Source organism: Uloborus diversus, chromosome 2 (genome assembly GCF_026930045.1).
Source record: "Uloborus diversus isolate 005 chromosome 2, Udiv.v.3.1, whole genome shotgun sequence".
In the NCBI taxonomy this organism is placed as follows: Eukaryota; Metazoa; Arthropoda; class Arachnida; order Araneae; family Uloboridae; genus Uloborus; species Uloborus diversus.
The window spans coordinates 37,489,563-37,509,541 of record NC_072732.1 but is presented as its reverse complement, the minus strand read 5'-3'; the positions used below and the strand labels follow the sequence as shown (position 1 = coordinate 37,509,541).

General features: G+C 33.2%; 2 protein-coding genes across 3 annotated transcripts in view; one reads left to right on the top strand and one right to left on the bottom strand.

Moving 5' to 3' along the window:
- LOC129216974 (EF-hand domain-containing family member C2-like) overlaps positions 1-1,819 on the bottom strand; it is a 42,704-nt gene extending 40,885 nt beyond the window's left edge. For both annotated transcript variants that reach the window (XM_054851198.1, XM_054851199.1), the window contains exon 1: positions 1,706-1,819. In XM_054851198.1, coding sequence (XP_054707173.1) covers positions 1,706-1,747 — 42 coding nt within the window. In that variant the 5' untranslated portion in view covers positions 1,748-1,819. The remainder of the gene's footprint in view (positions 1-1,705) is intronic.
- Positions 1,820-2,158: 339 nt separating this feature from the next.
- Positions 2,159-18,564, top strand: LOC129216973 (histone H2A.V-like). Its single transcript, XM_054851197.1, has 4 exons — positions 2,159-2,293; positions 2,374-2,451; positions 13,311-13,424; positions 18,229-18,564. Exons 1-4 carry the CDS (start codon positions 2,291-2,293, stop codon positions 18,421-18,423), a joined length of 390 nt encoding a protein of 129 aa, XP_054707172.1. The 5' UTR covers positions 2,159-2,290; the 3' UTR covers positions 18,424-18,564.
- Positions 18,565-19,979: the final 1,415 nt, after the last annotated feature.

The window sequence follows — 19,979 nt, the reverse complement described above, 5'->3', positions numbered from 1 at the left end:
AATTTTTTTTTTCAAGGAAAATTGATAAATTAACTATACGGTGGGGGAAGGGGGGCATGAAATGAGAGGGGTATAAGGCGAGAGCTTTATTGCAATTCTTAATTTTTCGCTAGTGTGCGAAAATATTCCTCTCTGCAGTCTCCAAAACATTGGTTGCCCTTGTATCATTGAAGTAGATGCAAATTCTAAGAATATACCTGTTTAAAATCTATCGAAATGTACTTATCATTTGTCTAGTTCCGTCTAAATTTCTTGGAATTTCGTCCCTGTTTGGGTTTTCTGGGGAAGTGGGTAATTTAGCTTAGGAACAAGACAAAGAACCGATGACGTCAAGAAAAAAATGCTTTTAGTGCCCCCCGGTTGCCGTTGTAGCAAAGGAACCATTCTGCTGATGAGCCGATTAGCTTCATTGGTATTTTTTTAGAGTAGTTGAGAATTTTATTTTAGGTTTCATTCTTCTTGTAAAACATGAATATTTCTTCTTATACTAATGAGAAAGTATTTCGTTTTCTGATTGTTAATTAAAAATTCCAATTGTTCTTATGCCAGAATTTAAATCACGTTAAGAATAAGCTTTAAAGTACTTGAAACAACAATATGGTGGTAAGATGTTCAAATTAATAAATGGAAATCAATACTTATTACTTCGTTTACTATATTAATGAAATAAATCAAAATGCACAAGAATTGTTATCACCAAAAGCTCTAAACTATTCATATTTTTAAGATCATTCAAGGAAAGAAAAAAAAAAGGCATGAAATCACTTAAAAATACAACAAAATAATCAATAAAATATCTTACACTTGATGAGTCCTAAATATCCACATTGCATATGTACACTTATAAATTTGTCTTATTGTCTACAATACAAAGTTTAACCGTCGTTGTTTCTTGGTTAGTTCTTGAATAACTTCATCTGGTTCTACAACTATATCTTTGTTGATAGAAAGCTGTGCTAATCTATTTAAGCATTCTTGCATCATTGTGCTTCTTAAATAGGACTTGAGACGGCGCAATGTTGAAAACGATCGCTCTGCGGTAGCCGAAGAAATAGGCAGTGTAATGAAAGATTAGTTTCTAACTACAGAAAAAATAAATGAAGGAAAGGAAAGAGGGGGAAGTTTTAAATGACTTCTCATCATCCCTGCTTACTTTGGAAACACTTCGTTTTCTCAAAGCGTGTTCATCTTCGTTCCAATAATAAAAAAGAAAGAGTATTTTTAAAAATTGTTCAAATTAGTGTTCTGGGGGGGGGGGCACGGCCCCCCCCCTCTCTCTGGTTGCGCCCCTGACAGCAACGAAAAAACATGAGCTGTTAAAATGTCCAGGGGATATTTCGATAATTGGGAATCTGGCGCTGTCGTCTCATTTTTAGCATAAATAATTTTATTTTGGTGACCCTGCTGACTTATAGCAACCCTATAGAATAGATGTTTCCTATCTCTTTATTTAGATTTGCAAAGAAAAATACCTCTCACGCAGGCGCAGGAGCTTAATATTGACGCCAATGAAGAAAGATTCCAGATTCCCAATTATCGAAATATCCCCACTGTCCAGTTTTTTGAGGAATGGAAACAAAATTGAAATGATTAGATACATATTTATTTGCATCACTTTTTTTAGACCAAGAACGCTCCAAGCAAAACTAGCAAAACAAAAATGAAGAAAAGATTTTTGATAAGTTAATAAAATAACCATTAACACCTTGCTCGTCAATAACGGCTGTGAGTTGCCATAAAAAGCCATTTTTAAACATCGAGGAATCTCGCTTTCCACATAATCCAAGCACCTTATTGTTCATAAAGTTTCTATAGTAACGTCAGTTACAATCAAAAACAATTTAAAAGACGTTCAATTTTTTTTTTACCGTTATAACTCCCTCCCCCCCTTTTTTTTTGCAAAATATTTAAGGGTATCCGTTGATGAAAAATTTAATAAGTTTTTTAATTAGTTTTCCAAATTTTCGCATGGGACTTAATGATGACTTTTAAATTATTGTTTGGACAACATTTTCTAGTATCAAAATAGCTACATCTGCCTTTAAAAAATGTATATTTTAAAACTATTTCAAGCTGCTTTTTTTATAAGCCTATATTTTTTCTTTTAAAGCAACTGCTTCTCCATGCAAATTAGATCAATGAAGTACTTGAAGAAGAACACCATTCTCAATATTACTATCCAATAATAATGAACCATTTTTAAGTTTTACCGCGAATACGATCGTTACTGTATAAAAAATTAGCGTCTGTTGTCACCGTTGGTATTTCTTTGAACTTGATTTTCTTTAAAATGGTAAGAATTTTGTGTATACCTTAATATTTAAACTCGGTTTTGATAATAATGTGTTAATTTTTGGATATTTCAATGTTTAGGCTGGAGGTAAAGCTGGTAAAGATTCTGGAAAGTCAAAAGCCAAGGCAGTCTCCCGTTCTGCTAGAGCTGGATTGCAGGTTAGTACTTTGTTATGAGTTTTATGCTGTCTAAAACTAGAATTTTATTTGAAATTGTGTTTTAAAGTGAACTCTTAACTCCATTGCATTTTTGCATTCTAAACCTCGAGTAATAGAATTTTTATAAGTCTTAAATCATCGTAACACATTCGGCTTCGTGAACTGTCTTGAGACTTAAAGCGGGGCATTTTAGTTATGGAGTATATATAGTACTCGTTTTCCTCCAAACTTTGTTCTGTAAATCATTGTTCTACCTGTGTTGCAACTGTGGAAGTTACAGGCTCGAGTCCCCCTTTTTTTTCCTTATATTTACATAGGTAAGTCTTCTTCTTAGTTAACCCCAGAAAGATTTTTTATATTTATCTGTATGAGAAGATAGTGTTCGGTGGAACATGTGGATTAAATTTCCCAAGAGCCTAAAATTTTTCCAATTCTCAGTGATCACAGATAGAGGTGTAGACTGGTATTTTTCTTTGGTAGCCAGTGGCTACCAACACCAAAAACTTTGGTAGCCACTTCAAATTTTTGGTAGCCAAACATACACCCACACACATATATATACAGAAAAGCACCGTTTATACATTTATCTTTGATACGTTTTTTGAATTGGTCCCTGCAGAATCCAATAAATTTTAATGCATACCTATTGTACGTTTTCCCCCTTATATACTTTTTTCATACCGTCCCTTCAAAAACGTATAAACTCTGCTTCACTGCTCATATATTTTATATATGTATTCAAAATCTTAGCACAATAAAAATCAGTACCAGTGAAGATTGGTAAGTATTTTCCTTCTCTCATTGAAGAAATCTGAGAATGATTTGGATTGAAATAGGATGGAGGAACACATTAAGTTAAAAATCTAATATTTGTTTGACCTACTGGTTTCATTTTTCATGGAATCCCCCTAGCCAACATATTTGCAAATTTAAATTTGTAGGACCAAATTTTAAAATTCAAAACCACATTACAAAAGCAAACTAGAAAAATATTTGTAGTTTGCGAACAAATGGTTATTTTAAAAGTCTGAATTATAATTGAACTAATTAATAAAGTAGCTATCCACTACTCTATAAATCTGCCTATCAACATACGACATTTAGTATCGTTTAAAAAAATAATGCATTTCAAATTCAACAGCAAAAAAAAAATGTTTAGATTTAATATTTTAGGATAAAATTAAATTGATTAAAATAAAGCTTGTAAAAATAGTATATGAACAGGATTTATTACTTTTTAGTTATTAAAATATAACTTTCAATTATCAAAACTTCTGAAGTATTTAAAAAATGCAAAAAGATTAGCAAAACTGGTGTGCAATGTCGGCACGTTTCCCGAAAATAATTGCATTTATTATTTATTAAAATAAAGCTTAAAATAAGCTGACAACTTCCGACTGCCAAAAAAATTAAAATATGTTGGTACAAGATGCAAAAGGAAATCTAAAGCACAAGATGCAATTATCCTCAGTGCGATTCCAAAGTTAGCATGGCTCCAAAAATAAATTCTTTTATTAAAATGGAACATGAAACAAGCTAATCTAAGGTAGCACACATTAAAATAACTTTTACTTATCAAAAATATAAAGATAATTGTACAAGATGCAAAAAGATTGAAAATTCAACCACGAGGTGCAGCTCCCCACGAAGTGCGGTTACAAAGGAAGCATGGCTTCAAAATAAATTCTTTTATAAAAATAGAACATAAAACAACTAATATAAGGTTGTATTCGTCTAAATAACTTTCTTCTGTCAAAAATATTAAGATATGTATAAGATGCAAAAGGATTTAAAACTCAACCACGTGGTTATAGTTATCCGCGAAGTACGATTACAAAGAAAGCACGATTCCAAAAATAAATAAAGTCTTTAAAATAAACATAAAAATAAGCTAATTTAAGGCAGCCTGTGCCAAAATAACTTCCGATTATCAAAAATATTAAAATCTGTACAAGATCCAAAGGGATTGAAAACTCAACCACGAGGTGCAATTCCCCGCAAAGTACGATTACAAAGGAAGCATGGCTTCGAAAATTAATTCTTTTATTAAAATAGAACATAGACCAAGCTAATCTAAGGTAGTATACGTCAAAATAACTTTCATTTGTCAAAAATATTAAGAAATGAACAAGATGCAATACTATTGAAAACTCAACCACGAGGTGCAGTTCCTCGCGAAGTACGATTACAAAGGAAGCATGGATCCAAAAATAAATCCATTCATTGAAATCAAACACGAAATAAGCTAATTAAATTTAGCCTGCGCAAAATAACTTCCGATTTTAAAAAATATTTTTAATATTTACAAGGTGTAAAAAGATTGAAATCTAAATCACGAAGTGCAATTTTTCGCACGAAGTAAGATTTCAAATTTAATATGGCTCCCTAAATAAAGTCATGAAAATTAAACATTAAATAAGCTAATTTAACGCTGCATCTGTCAAAATATTTTCAGATTGAAAAAAATATATTGTATTAAAATATTCGCAAGATGTAAAAGGAACAAGGGAAGCAGATTTTCGCGAAGCAAGTCTTGAAAAGTTTCATGACACCGGTGTAAGTCGGCCACTTTAAAGTAGTTTGGTTCTTCTAAAAATTGATTTTTAAATCGATAGCGTATTATACAGCAGAAAAATAATGTATTTGGTGCCATGTTTAGTTTGTCACACACGTTACAGTAATCTTTCCAAAAAAAAAATTTTTTTTTCGATAATGATGAAAAATGAACCGACTTGATGCTGGTTGTCTTCGTTTTGAAGAACTGAAATAAAGTCTTGGAAGATGTATCCAATTTTATTCTCTTTGAGCTACCTCTACTCGTCATTTTCAACCTTTTAAAAAGTCATCAGAATTAGCTACGCCGCCGTATTTACGTTTCCCCTCATCAGGCACTGCAGATGCTGCAATGTTGACCTTGATTGGGTTCGGGGATCATGTCTGCTGGACCGCAGGGGGGGGGTCAGTTTTCACCCCCTCCCCCGAACAATGCTCTAAAAGCCCCGAACGCAGTGTAGGTGTAGCAAACGGGAAGTGGTCAACGAATCAGGGAGGAGAGGGGCAACATTTCAACTTTTCTTGAAGGTCAGTAAGTGACGTCACGTCTAGACGAGCGACTACCACAGCATGAAAAACTAGATCCGAAAGCACAGTGCAATCGATAACTTCAACTTGGGGGGGATTTTTTTTTCCCCTTTGGTCACCCGGTGGCGATCGGTGCTGAAATCTTTGGTAGCCATTGAAAATTTTTGGTCGCCAATTGGCGAGTGGCGACCGCTAATCTGCACCTCTAATCACAGAGCATGTCCCAATAGCGTTAGAAGACCAATTTTATGGTGCTGTATTTAAGACTTGGCTTGTGGAGCATTTGTTGAATGGATATTTAAATGCCATGTAGAGAACAAATGGAGAAGTTCTTCCTGATACAGGCAGACCTTGAATACTAGTTTGCTTACATCTGACAAAAAAGCTTTCATAGGATGTCCTTTCATCCGTAAGCTCCCGTCTTCGGCATAATAAAATGGTTCCTTGTGGCCGGGGCTGGGAGGATGGATTTTAAGGTAAAGGAGGTCTAAGGTATGGAAATTCCTGGGGTCAGTCTGTCAAGTCAACAATTCTGCCAGTTATTGCAAAGTCTTAGTTGAAATGATTTTGCAGAAAGACTCATTTGTCCTGCAATCCCAGTCCTTCAACTAGACAAATGACCAATTTAATTAGATATAGTCCAAATTTTATAAAAATTGAAATATTTTAATTAAAATTATAAATAACGTTTATCTTGGACAATCCAGTGGTGGGGGGGGGGGCTACTCAACAGCTCCAGAATAAAATATCAAAAAACTGAATTAAGTAATTTTTGAAGCTAGGAGTGGTTTGGAATTTTTCTTCTGCAAACTCTTAAAAGTCGAATGTTGAGGTTGTCTGTAATGATGCAAAAGTGGGGGGGGGGGGGAGGTTTTAAAAAAGATCAGAACCTGGAGTAAAACCTTAACTTAAAAACGCTAAGTTAGGCAATATTTGGTAGCTGATGTATTAAAAACCATTTGAGGGTATACTTAAATTTAAGAGAAAGAATTTGGGACCCTCTACCAAAAAGTTTGTAATTGAAGTCTTAAGGCTTTTAGTCTGTCTTTGGCAATGTCAAGAGCTTTCTTTAGGCGAAATTCTAAAACTGGACTCTTTAAAGCGCAATTTTAGACCGTCTTGGGGGTTTGGGATCCCCCTTCCCCGAAAAAAATTCAAAGCTGAAGTATTAAGAACTCGGCTTTAGGTAATCTTTGAGGGACTTAAGAAGAAGGAATTCAAAGGCTTTCTCTCAATAAATTTTAGAACTTAAATCTTCAATGATGAAAGAAGGGGGACTGAAAATTTAAGTCTAATATAGTGAACTTAGGGGAAGGAGTTTAAGGGGAGGGGACTCTCTCCCCTGAAAAGGTCTCCATACGAATTATTGAAATGCTATTTTTGAGTGCGTTAAGAGTTAGGGAATTCAGGGTTCTCTTCTGAAAATTTTTCAATGCTAAAATATTTAAAATGTTTCTTTAGGAACTATTTGAGTGCCTTAAGAAGGATGTGATTCAGGGGCCCTCCCTGGGGTGAGGATTCAGTTCCCCTATTGTTTTTTAATTAATGAATTTTTAATACTGCAATACATTTGCAAATTTAAATATGCATTACATTTTAAATGTAACTACTATATATAGTAGGCATATTTATAGAAGTGGGGCGGGGGGGGGCTAGGAGACTTAAGCCCCTCCCATTTGGTCAAAGCTTAAAACGAATTAAAATGTGATCTGCAATGGAATGGAAAGACTTGGAAGAAATAGTGTCGTTCTGCAATTGTTTTCTTTTTTAATCTAACTTTCAAGGGCAGTTCTCAAAAGGTGGGAGCAAACACAGACCTCAACTTTGAAGCTTCAACACCAAATAACTTTCATTTTAATTCAAAAATTTTTGAGTTAAATTATAATACTGTATAAAGATAAGAATTGACATAAATTATAAATGCTCTTCAAGTGCCCTTAAAAATATATTTTCTTTGCTAAAAGGCTCAATTTTGGACATACCAAAATGTTAGCTGAGAAAATATACCATTAAAAAGTTTTTTAAATTATTTCCATACGTTTTAAAAAAATTAAAGATATGAATCTTACACTGAATAATTTTTTGTTAATATTTTACACAAATAACAAAAGTAAAGACATTATTTACTTTGTAAACGATTTTAGAAAAAAGTAAGTTTGAAATTTGATGCATGTCCAAAAGTTACAATCTTTACAATGCTATTATTTGAGAACTAAGTATATGATGTTTTAATTTTAAAGGTATTTATCGATCCTTATAATCAATTTTTAATTGTTTAAAAGTGTTTTCATAAGCTTTTATGCAGTATCTTAGAAGAAAAGTAATTTTTCTTAAACATACATGTGAGATGTCCAAATGGCGTTACGATCTTGACGCCGATAATTCTGTCCGTTTATTCATAATTTTTGATGATCCACTGTCTTCTAACCTCAATAAAAAGGTTATTATGTTATCTTCTTTAATCCATTGGTATTTTGCCTAATTAATACGTTACACATTCCACAATACATAAATTACAGTGGAAACATGGCTGGTTATGATTGTAACAAAAGCCATTTTGCGCTAATATTGCCAAGCAAACCTTCGTTAGCTACAACACAGTATACGAAAAGCTAAAGGTTACCAGAAGGGAAATCCAGTTTGACAAATGTAGTTTCGGTAGTTTATCGTCAGTTGCACCAGTTTTGACGACTTTATCACCTGCGCTAGCATTTTTTTTCCGCTTTTATTATTTTAGGATTTTTTTTCTCTTTCTTTTAGAAACATAATTTAACGATCTCCAAATAGAAATACGAATTTCTTTTTTCAATAATTTTTTTAGACATCGTTTTAATTCTTATGACATTAGAAAAATTATTCATTATTAAAACTGTCACTTTTTATTCTTTCTTAAAGTATATTTTGTTTATTTTTTCCTTTAAAAATGTATATGTCCTATTTGTCTCCATTTTTATTCCTTATTTGTCCCAATAAATCAAACTAAGAGTTTGTGTAGTTATTTCCATGAAGTTTTTTTTTACCTTTCATCAACTTCTTCAAAATCATTCCAAAACTTTATTACATGTAAAGAGCAATATGTATAGCCATTCAAGTACTTCATTAATATCCTCTTTATTAAATTGCAAAATTCAAAAAGTAGTAAATAAAATTTTCATTGAGAAAAGTTAAAAATCAGATTAACAATTATGAAAAATGGTGAAACTTACATTATGATGATGTCCAAAATCCGTTGCCTACAGGACAACAATGTCCAAAATCTGTTACCTACAGACTGCTGATTTAATTTGCTAATTAACAATTTTTACAAAAACCTGCCGTATTTTCATATTCATATATTGTGTTCTAGGTATGCATACCATAGAATAAAAGCAAAATTGATGTCGAATTTGAAAATTTTTGAAATTGCTCAAAGTTAACTTTTTGTTCCCATCTATTGAGAACTGTCCTCAAACTAAACCAGCCATATATAACTTCCTCCCCAGGTTAAGGAGGATATAGCCCCCCCCCCTCCCTCCATGAGGTCAGAAATAACTAAACGAAACAAAAATTTCAAATACTTCAACACTTTTCCGAATTTAAATATGCATTATATTTGAATATGTTCACTATGGCTTAATAATGGGGGGGGGGGCTAAGGGAACTATAACTCCCTCTCCCATTCAGACAAAACGTACAATGTGATTCGCAATGGCATGGGAAGGCTTGGAGGAAATAGCTTCGTCCTGATGCTGTCAAGGTTTTTTAATCTGAAGTTGTCTGTTTAAAATTCACACAGTAATATATTTTATTTCTTTCTCAGGCTATCGGGGCTATAGCCCCCTCCCAATGAGGTCGGAACTTACACTGGATAAAACCGAATTTTCGGAGATTTTAAATACTGCAATACTTTTACAAAGGGCCTAAAATTGCTATTAGGCCTCTAAATTCGGAAAATTTTGTTAGGTGAACCCCGCTTCCCCCTTATGTCATCAAAGATTACTTAAAATTGTATTTTCAGTACATTATTTTCGAATATTTCTGGAGAAAATTTTCTAGTTTACATTATATACAAACATAGAATGAAATTTATAAACTTCTTCAGGTGTGAAACTGCTCTTATATATATCATCCCCTAAGTGAGCTTTAAATATATTTTTAGGATGGAGAAGAGCTCTCGAATCTCCTTACCTTAACAATACCATAAAAAAAGCTTAATATTGCTTTTCTAGCTTTAATGTAGACTCTTTGTTGCGATAGTCTTCAAACACCTGCGACTAAAAAAGATTCATTTTTAGGCCTTCAAGCTTGAAACATCTCCTTTGGATACAACCCTTTGGATAAAAATGTAATTTAAAATTGTTTTCAGAACATCAATATCGAAACATTTCAAAAGGCTGTCCCCGAACCCCAACACGACTTCTAGAATTGTTTAAGAGCCTGAAATGCGTTTTAAAGATTTTGAAAAGGTACTGGAGAAGATCTCTGAACACTCCCTCTTTCCCTAATATTACTATAAGATATCAAATAAGTTTTGTGTTTGAAACTTCAATTTCTAAATTTAGCCGAATGCTTAACATCGCCAAAAACTGCTCTTCTAAGACTTTAACTTCTTCTGGGTTGTCCCGAAACATCTTTTCCCTAGTATCAGCACAGATAGCTTTAAATTTAGTTTTAGAAAATTCTTCGGGAGAAAGAGATTTCGGGAGGGAAGAAAGCAAATATAGTCAAGAGAACCTAAGCCTTAAGTCGCATCTTTAGGACCTTAATTTTGAAAAAAATCTGGAATAAAGACCTGACATCACTTTTATGACATTAGGAGATTCCCCTAACGTTGACAACGAAGGCATACAATCGGGGTTGGCCGGAATGAACCCAATGGGTTTTTTGAAAAACATTTTTTTTAAATCCATTTAGCCCGCTTTTGGGTTTTTAAATTTTCTGAGAATTTTTTTAAAAAAAATAATTAATTTAAATACTTTTACAATTTTTAAACTTTTTTATTTGTTCTTCACCACAGACAATGGACATAAAAAATGAATTTTGAGCTTTAATAGTATTTCTCAACTCTTAACTGGATTAAAAATATACTTCAAAGATTTTAAATAAATATAATGGACTTTTTTCTTTAACTGGTCAATAAATAACTCATTATCTTGACTTAAGTCCTGTCACGTCTGATTTTCTCAATATTTGTAGATTGTACAGAAGAAACTACTCTAGCTAAAGGGCTCTCATTTGAATTTTCTGCAAACCCACAAATCTCGAATAAACAAGGTATATTTTTTAGAAATGAACAGGTGTTACAAACGGTCAAACAGAATTGGATGTACAGTATTTTCATTATCTTACGAAAAAGTTTAATATATCTTATTCTGTACACAGAAATAGAAAAACAGGCAACATAAAATTTAAAGACATTTCTTGATTAAGCTGGAAATCAGTAAAAATGGATTTAAACTACTTGAGGTTCTACAGTTGTTTTGCATAACAAAATGAAATACAATAAAGTAAAATGCAAAAAAAATGTAGTAATTAAAAACGAACAATAGATTTTATCACTCGAGAAGTAACTTTGCCTTAACTGTTGGTAATCATGAAAACTAAAATCTGAAACTTCACCATTCTTGGATTTTGTCGTCTTTTATACTTTTTTTTCAGAAAACGCTGAATTTTCCAGCTTTTTTACCCCAAGTAAATTTTTGTGCTTTGTCCATATACTTACGCTACAATATGCTACAAGTACCCCACATTTTCCCTAAAAAAGACAAAAAAAAAAATACCAGCTTTAGTTGTTTGATTTTTAAAAAACCAAAAAATCCTAGGTCCATGGGCTTTTAAAAAAAAACTGGTTTTTGCCAACCCTGCATACAGTTCAGTTTTTTTCGATCTTTAGGGTCAAAAAACTTCCAGAGACAGCCCGTGAGCTTTTTTCATTTCTCAAACTAAACATTACCAAGGACAGCCTTTTGAAAACTTAGTTGTTAAAATATTTTCATAGAGAGCCTCTAAAAATTCCCTTTTCTAAACTTAATCAATCATAGACTAGAATTGTCTTCGAGACTTCACTGACGAAACTTTTCCAAAGAGGATCTCCAAACCCTCTTCATTTCTTAAACGTCACCAGTTATAGCCTAAATTAGAGTGTTCAATGTCAAAAGACTTCCGGAGGAGAGCCGCTTAGTAATGTAAATTCACCAGAAGTTGCAAAAACTCCTTAAAGACTCTAATTTTGAAAAACTTTCAAGGAAGTCACCAGAGAATTTCTCTCCTAGTGTCCCCAAAGATAGTCTATAAGCTTGATTTGCCGAGTTCTAGAGGGGAAGCTTTCAGAGAGCTGGACCAGACTCGGATCTATAAATTTTGGGCCCCCCTGCAACATAATCTCTAGGGCCCTTGTACGTAGATCCGGGCCTGCCCTGGACTATCGCAGATATTCAGTAAATTACCGCCCATTAGCCAGGGCTAAAGCACGAAATCGGCAGTCCTCTGCTGGAAATGACTGAGCTGGCGGTGTATTTCATGTTTTTCTGCTATCACAGATAGTTTAAAATTACGTTTTTAACCATTTGTCCAAATTTCTGGCAAGAGCGATTAGATTCCCATATCGCTAAAGCAAGCTTTTAAATCGACTATAGTAAGGGTAAGTACTCAAAGGAGCCTCAAACCCCATCTCGCCCAATTTTACCGCCAAAACGTTCCGAAAATTGTGTTTTTGACTTATTTTTAAAAATTTCTACCGAAGGGCTTGACCCGTTTCACACATCCGCTTCTTTTTACTTTCTCTAGCAGTAGCTGGGGTATAATGTTTATACTCTAGCTTTTATCTTCATTTTTTCGATAGGGAGCCATACCATGTTTGCTCACATCTTAGCTGTTATGCAATGTATTTTTATCTACCACTGTGACTCAGCTTTAAGAGGTTTTTGCCTGAGCATGGTTTTAGCTATTCCAGACTCATGAAGCTAAAACGCAGCTGCAATCTCTGGATGCCATAATTGACATTTTCGGTGCTTGTTTGCGATTCCGTCTAAGCTCTGGTCATGGGGGCGGTAATTTGTAGCTTTATATCCATCTGAGGTGCATAAGTGATTTCAGACCCTTGAAATGTTCACGAAATTATTTATATTCTTTAGTATACTATATAAGTTTATTTAAAATAAAAAAGTTTTTGAAGTCCTAAATTTTTCGGGAGAATGACCCCTTGTAGAGAATTTCATTTTGTTTAAGCAATGGTGTATGTCCTTCCGAGAGCGATGCTCCTACTAAGATTGAGAGTATCCACAAAAACGACGAAAAAGACCCTCTGAAATGGTGCCTCCCACTTGGACCCCCTTGCTCGGTTCTAGATCCGCCTCTGTGCTATATAGATACAAAAATATGTGGGAGAACTTTCAGGTGTACTGTAATATATTAACAGTGTTGTGTTAGCTCACACAGCCATGCCGGTTCATTATTTTCATCCTGTTTGGATCACTTGTCTTATTTACTAATAAGAAAGTAAGAAGAAATATTGTAAGTCAAAAGCAGATGCCAAAAGATTGCTGTCCAAACTTGAATTTTCAGAGAAAGAAAAAAAATTCCTTTTTTTTTCTAAATCTAAGGGGGAAATTTCAGTTCTTTTGCATTGCTACTTTAAACAATTTTAATTATTTTGAAAATATTGTAACTTAATTTTGAATGAAAAGAGTAACCTGGAATTTTTTAAACAGGAAAAGTCTGAATTTTTTTAACTGAAAGTGTTAATTTGTTGTGCTGCTAAGTTTTTTTTTTCTCCTTGACAATATTTTTTAATTTTTTAGTTTCCAGTTGGAAGAATCCATCGTCACTTAAAACACCGTACTACCAGTCATGGCAGAGTGGGAGCAACAGCAGCAGTGTATAGTGCTGCGATTTTGGAATACTTAACTGCCGAGGTATTTATATTAGTTAATTTGTTTACCTCTTAACAAAGCATCCGTGTTCACGCTCAACAAATCCGTAACCTGGGTCTCAGGAACCCATTAACGAAACAGATTTGGGTCCTTTGGTGGAAAAACAGTCCCTTAAATTTTTAGCAGAAAATATTACTGTACAAATGAATAATATAAAAATATTTATGCTTGGGGAGAAAAAACTAACCACACAGTGATTTTAAAAAGTTGTGAAATAAACTAAGTTGGCCGTTTGCCTTTATTTCTTGTGATTATCATTGTAAAATTATTTTCAAATAATACACTTGCAAGACTTAGTTGTGTGAGAAACTATTTGGTCATTTACAATGAGATTATAACTCAAAATTTAATTATATATATGTTGGATTTTACCATAAAATACTAAACAAGTACCTCTGATCAAGTAGAAAGTACTCAATTAACCTTTGTTTTCCTGGAATTTTTTGTAGGTGAAAATATTGAACAGAGCCCCCTCCCCGCAATCATGAATTATCAATTATCATTGGCGATTACACAGAAATAGAAGAAAAAATTGCAAGTGAATGAACCCAACGCAAAAATCGCGATCGCAAAATTGAACCATTCTCTCGCATGAGTGTGGAAATAGCTCATTAGCAATCTTAAATTAGTATATTTTACTTGATTTTGACTCTTTCACAATATCTGATTTGGCTTTTATGCTATTTTTAAAATTGCACCATTTTGAAAATGGCGCAATTGATTAATACCTAACTTTTGCAAATCCAAATAGCCCATCAGAAAGAGAACAATGCTAAAGTGCTTTTGTATAAAATGCAAGTATTCATATGCAAATTAACAAGAAAAATGTGTGCAGTTCAAAACTTGGTGTTTTGGGAAAAATTCGCCATTTTTTTTTCTCCCATTCTTGTAATTGGGATGCAAAAGAATAATTTTTAAAAATTATTCCGGTTACATGAATGAAGATTAGCTTTTACTGTACAGTTGTCTCGTATCAATCTTAAAGATTGCATTGAAACCACTTACTTTCAGTCTTGATTGCTGTTTTTAGGAATTTCCCCATGACAATAGGCTATTTATGAACTTCATTTTCCCCAATTTTTTTTATAGGTAGACTCCTAGTGGGGTCTAGTTGTGCACCTCCCCTTTTGGTTGCATTCGGATGTTTCTAAAGGGGTCTTTTGCCCCTTTTTGGGGGGGAAATCATTGTTAATTTGCAAGTAAACTCAAGTGGTGTTATAATTTGGCGGACACTTGGCGTGGCGATATTGCCAGTCTTTTGGTCGCCAACTTGGTGACAAATTTGGCTTTTTTTTTTCTGTTTCAATTTGGCCACTTTTGGCGATTTAGGCGTTCAATTTGGTGATATTTAGGAAGTCTACTATTGAATCGCATTAAATTGCCAGTAATGGGGAAATGATATTAAATTGGAATAAAAGGAAGTTGTGTGATGCACACATCAGCTCGTTTTTGTAATGCGATTTTACTACTGGAGGTGTCGCTAATTTAATTCATCATTATTTTCAGCACTTTTATATTGTATTCTATATATTAGTGGACTTGCACATTCTTGATTTTTGCCATGCCCCCTCAAAGTATAATTCAATTGCGTCAGAGTTTGTTTTAACTACTTGTAAAAAGTTCATTATTAAATTTACCGAAGTTTATCTTAATATGTTGAAGGCTTTAGAAAATGACGACTTTAATCAGGCAATAGAATATAGAAATAGGGGAATTCTAATATTCTAAAACAATAGTGCCCAACATACAGTTTGCAAAACTGATCCTTGCGGCCAGCTGAAATATCTGGTTTAGAAAAATGAATTTATTAAAAACGTGGCTTTACTTTAATGAACGCATACACTGTCAAGTTACATGTGTGATTGCATTCACTAAATTTTTTATTTTGCTTGAATTTATAAGATAAAGACAAATAAGAATAATTTATTAGCTTCTGCAGTGTGCACTAATATTTTTTCAGTCACAAGCAAGTGCTTCAATGAGGTAGTGGCACTCATGTAACAGTTTTTCTAATGCCCATTTCAGGAAATTGTCAAGTTTTACATTAAATAATCCTGTTCTCTTCGTGTAACAATGTCATTCGAATTTTATGAAGTCATGAAATTTTTATCCAAATTGAGTATGAACCCTGTATGAACATTTTTTTTTTTATTGGGACGTGAAGTTGACCAGCCTGGATACCGGGATTTTTTCTGAAAATCGGGATGTCTGGCAGGTGTACATTTGTCTTATTGAATAATTTTTTGCTACGCTTATATTTAGGTTTTCGTATAATATATTTTCTAAATGCATTTGAAGTTGATGATTGTAAATTAAATTATTGAAACAGTGGAAAACTTGCTGTTTATTCTCATTTCGTCAATTATTTACAGGAATAGAAACATTCCAACTCGTTAAAAAAGAACATCGCACAGCGCAATATTAATAGCAGACGAATTCGGCAAGTTGGTGATGAAAAATAAAATTAATTTTTTCATTAAAATACTGTGCAAACTTCCTGTGGACGAAAACCGTACATCGTCCACTATATTAGCCCTTTCTTACAACCAATTTCCAGTAGTTTCTTTCTTTTTTTGCTTTAATAGTTGCCTCTAAAAAATGAGAAACTTAGCATCATTTACATTGATCTGCTGCGATTGACGGGAGCGGTTCGGGAGCGGTTCACTGACAGCGCTCTCTAAAAAAAGTGAACAATCGTTGCCACTTTTACAGTAGCAAACCTGTAGGACATTTCCCTCCTTCTTCCTACTCCGTGGTTTAAACTCGGCAGTTCTGAAGTTGTTATGATGCACAGTACATTGTTTTGTCTGCGAGAGCGACTGAAGTTTTTAATGAGCTGCAATCATCTTTTCATATTTTATATTATTTCTTTAAATCAATTGATGAAATCGTATTATTCTAAACAATTTTGTTCTGTAAATTTAGTTCATTAGACAATTTTAAACTTAGAAAGTTTATTTTTTACAGAAGTATCGCTAATCTTTTAGTATTTTGGTAGTGATCTTTAAAGACTTCCAATGCGCTTCTTTCTTTCAAAATAAAAATAATCCGATTAAAAAAAAAATCTGCACATCAGAGAAGTTTCTGATCAATGCTCAAAATTTAACTTTATGACAGGGTGCCCACAGGAGTGATTATGGCGCAAGCTGCACCATCAAAAAATTTTTCGGGGGCGGGGAGGGATTTTTTTATTTATTTTACTTTATTTTTTATTCAAATTATTTACTCATATTATTTTACTTTATTATTTTCATCTGTGTGTGTGTATTTTATTGGGGAGCGAGCACACTTTTCTTTCAAAACAATAATAATTAAAAATAAATAAATAGGTAAAAAATTAAATAAAAAAGAGGGTTAAAAATAAAAGTGCTAAGGCGTTCAGAATTATTGGGGGGGGGGAGCACCCCTGTTTTATGAGCAACAAACAGGGGAAATATGTGAAGCTAAAAGATGCATGATTTTTTTACAGGCCAAAGTCTAAAAGCGCTTTGAGTTCAATGGATTGGAGGGGTAGAAGGCAATAATTGAAAAAGTTTAGGTTTCATAAGTTTTTAGTTCAGATTATTTTAGCAATTAACTTTATTTTTGTGATGTCACAATTGTTAATTTTGCTGTTCTTTCACTTGATGTAAGGCAGTGGCTCCTCGCTATTGAAAATTAGATATGCTACATTTACATTGTTTATTATAGTGATTTGCTTCACTTGTGTTAGTACATTAGGGTAGTTCAAAAATACACTTTATAAAAAAGATTTCTCCTAGAAAACAGGACACTACTCAGTGTTTTTAGTCTTGTGGATAGTAAAATACTGGAAGAATTTTAACTTCCTATTCCAACTGAAAGAGGGTGCTCGACCTCCCCTCCCTTAAACTTCATAAGTATGAGGAGGGGGTTAAAAAAATACATTGAACTGAAAAAACAATGTTACATACTATAATCTACACAAGTTATATGCATATTCATTGCAATAAAATAATTACTTACATTAAAAAATAAAACAGTTGGGGAAATTAAATGTTTCTAAATTTGTGACTTTTTCTATGCTAGAGCTATTGTTAAATTAAGGGGTCATTGAGCACCCTCTTAAAATTTGAGTAAAAAGCTAAAACTTTTACTATTAGTAAAACCAATACTATTAGTAAGTCTAAAAAAAATAAGGGGTGTCTTGGGACTCGAGCTAAGAGAAAAAAAAAATTGAACCACCCTTAGTACATATTTTTGATTATTTCAGCTTGAATAAATTAAATTTGGTAACCATTGTTTGTAAAGTTTGAAAATGAGGTAAATTTTATCAAAATTTGAGATGTATATATTAATGTTGCAAAATGAAGGTGGAGATCGATAACCTGGAATTTTTCTCAAAACCACCTGAAAATGTCAGGGAATTTCATTCTTGAACTTCCGTGGCAACCCTGAGTAATGCTACGTTCTAGATGCAATTTGGAATAAATGTGAACCTATATGTAAATAGGCGTTGGTTCAACTTTGGCGTCAATCCCTCCATGGAGGCTGTTTTGTGCGAATAAAAATAAATGCAATAATAAATAAAGCTTGGGGAGGGAACAGTTTATAAGAAAGATATAGAAGAAAGTTTTGTAATGGCAACAACATACTAGTTTATTTCTCATCTCAAGATTGATATACTTGATTCATACTTCTTGAAATTGATTCAATGTTCGTTTTTACTTCTAAATTACAAATTTAATATTCGATGTCTGAATTCCTTTATTTAATGACAAACAGTGATTTTTTTTTTTTTTTTTTTTTTTTTTTTTTTTTTGTTTAGGTCTTGGAATTAGCAGGAAATGCCAGTAAAGATTTGAAAGTGAAAAGAATAACCCCTCGCCATCTACAGTTGGCTATTCGTGGGGATGAAGAACTCGACTCTCTCATAAAGGCTACCATAGCTGGTGGTGGTGTCATTCCTCACATTCATAAATCGCTCATTGGAAAGAAAGGCACAGCTCCCAAAACTCCTTGAAATGGAACTGAAATAAAAATTCAGTCTCTTTAACTTGACTATGCAATTCTTTTGCAGGATTTTAACTTTTTATCATATTTGTAAGTGACATTGCAAGTAGTAAACAAACTTGGAATTAATACTTTTAATAAACTTTGTTTGGGAAAATGTCTGGTTTCAATTTAAAAAAAAAAAGGTATCGCAGTCGAATCCCGTTTTAGCGAGGTCTTGGGTTTTCCCTTACAAAAAATAAATATGAACCAGGCACACATTTGTCATACAAGTGTTGTGTGACAATTTGTTGCGGCTAAATGGTTTTGACTTTAACCCTTGGACTTGGTTAAAATGAGATCCGGCTGTATCTCTGCACTTTGGTCTTTCTCCTACACTAAAGTCTCAAATCATTTGCAAATTGTCTCCTAAAATTTTGTAGGTGTTCCCAAAAATATCTGAAAAATTAAATTTTTTTTTAGGAGGATTTAAACTGCCTTTTGTGGAGGAGACCCTTCACAAAGATTTTATCGCAAAACAAACTTTTCACTGAATATTTTATCTGATAAAATACACAATCTGTTCACACAATATTTCGTTGATAATCGAATCCTTCATAGTATTTTTCGCTTAGCAATAGACCTGTCGCAAAATTCTTCCTCTGAAAAACGAATCGTGAAATGTTAGATGTTTTTTTATAACTGTACTTGAAGGAAACCTATAATGCTTAATTTTTTTTCCCGCAACTTAAGGGGATATCACACGAGAGAAATTACGGGACATCGCAACCGCAATAGGAACCGTCAACGCTATCTGGAACTGGTTTTTCGGGCGGGAAGTTGCCTACAGGGTTACTGCCGGTTGCTCGGACGGTTGCTCGATTTGCTCACAACGGGGGCTACCATTTTTTAGTGTATATCCATGTGCTTGCGCTTGTTCATCGCTTTTCGTCAATTCCGCATTTGGTTATCACGCTGCGTCGCGTTAATTCGACACTTATGGATGAAATTAGTAATCGAATACTTAATGCAGCTCTTGCAGCTTTAATTGTATGTGGATTTGTGAAAAGATGGCAAAAAAAAAAAAAAAAAGGAAATGATCAAGGCAATGATTGATTTCAGAGCTAGAGCATCAATTATTATTTCATGCAGTCACCAAAGCTCCTCCTGTTAAATTCATATTTGAGTTTTAACATTAATTTGTAGAACTTATGGTGAAAATTTCAGAAAAACAGAAAACTTTTATTACTATTAATTGAATGTTTGATTTAAAGTAATACTCTTGTTACATTTAAAGAAGACATACAGAATATATGACTTCTCTAGGCTTATTTTTTCCCATAACTACTAAATTAAATCTTAATTTTAGATAGGACTTATTAGTCACTTATTGACAGGTAAGAAGAAATTTTAATTCTAACAAATTATACCTAAATTCATAGCTAAAAACAAACATGACAAATAAAAAAAAGCCAGCAAACTCTGATCAATAGGCCTTTCATAAGCATTTTTTTAAACTTCGAGTTCATAAATATATTGGAGATGTGCTAACACTTTAACCTACTCAAATTTAACGCCACTAGATAC

Bases quoted from the DNA above. Each gene is read 5' to 3' on its own strand.
- LOC129216973 (XM_054851197.1), top strand. The intron at 2,452-13,310 runs GTTAGTACTTTG...TTAATTTTTTAG, and splicing joins CTGCTAGAGCTGGATTGCAG to TTTCCAGTTGGAAGAATCCA. The intron at 13,425-18,228 runs GTATTTATATTA...TTTTTTGTTTAG, and splicing joins TGGAATACTTAACTGCCGAG to GTCTTGGAATTAGCAGGAAA.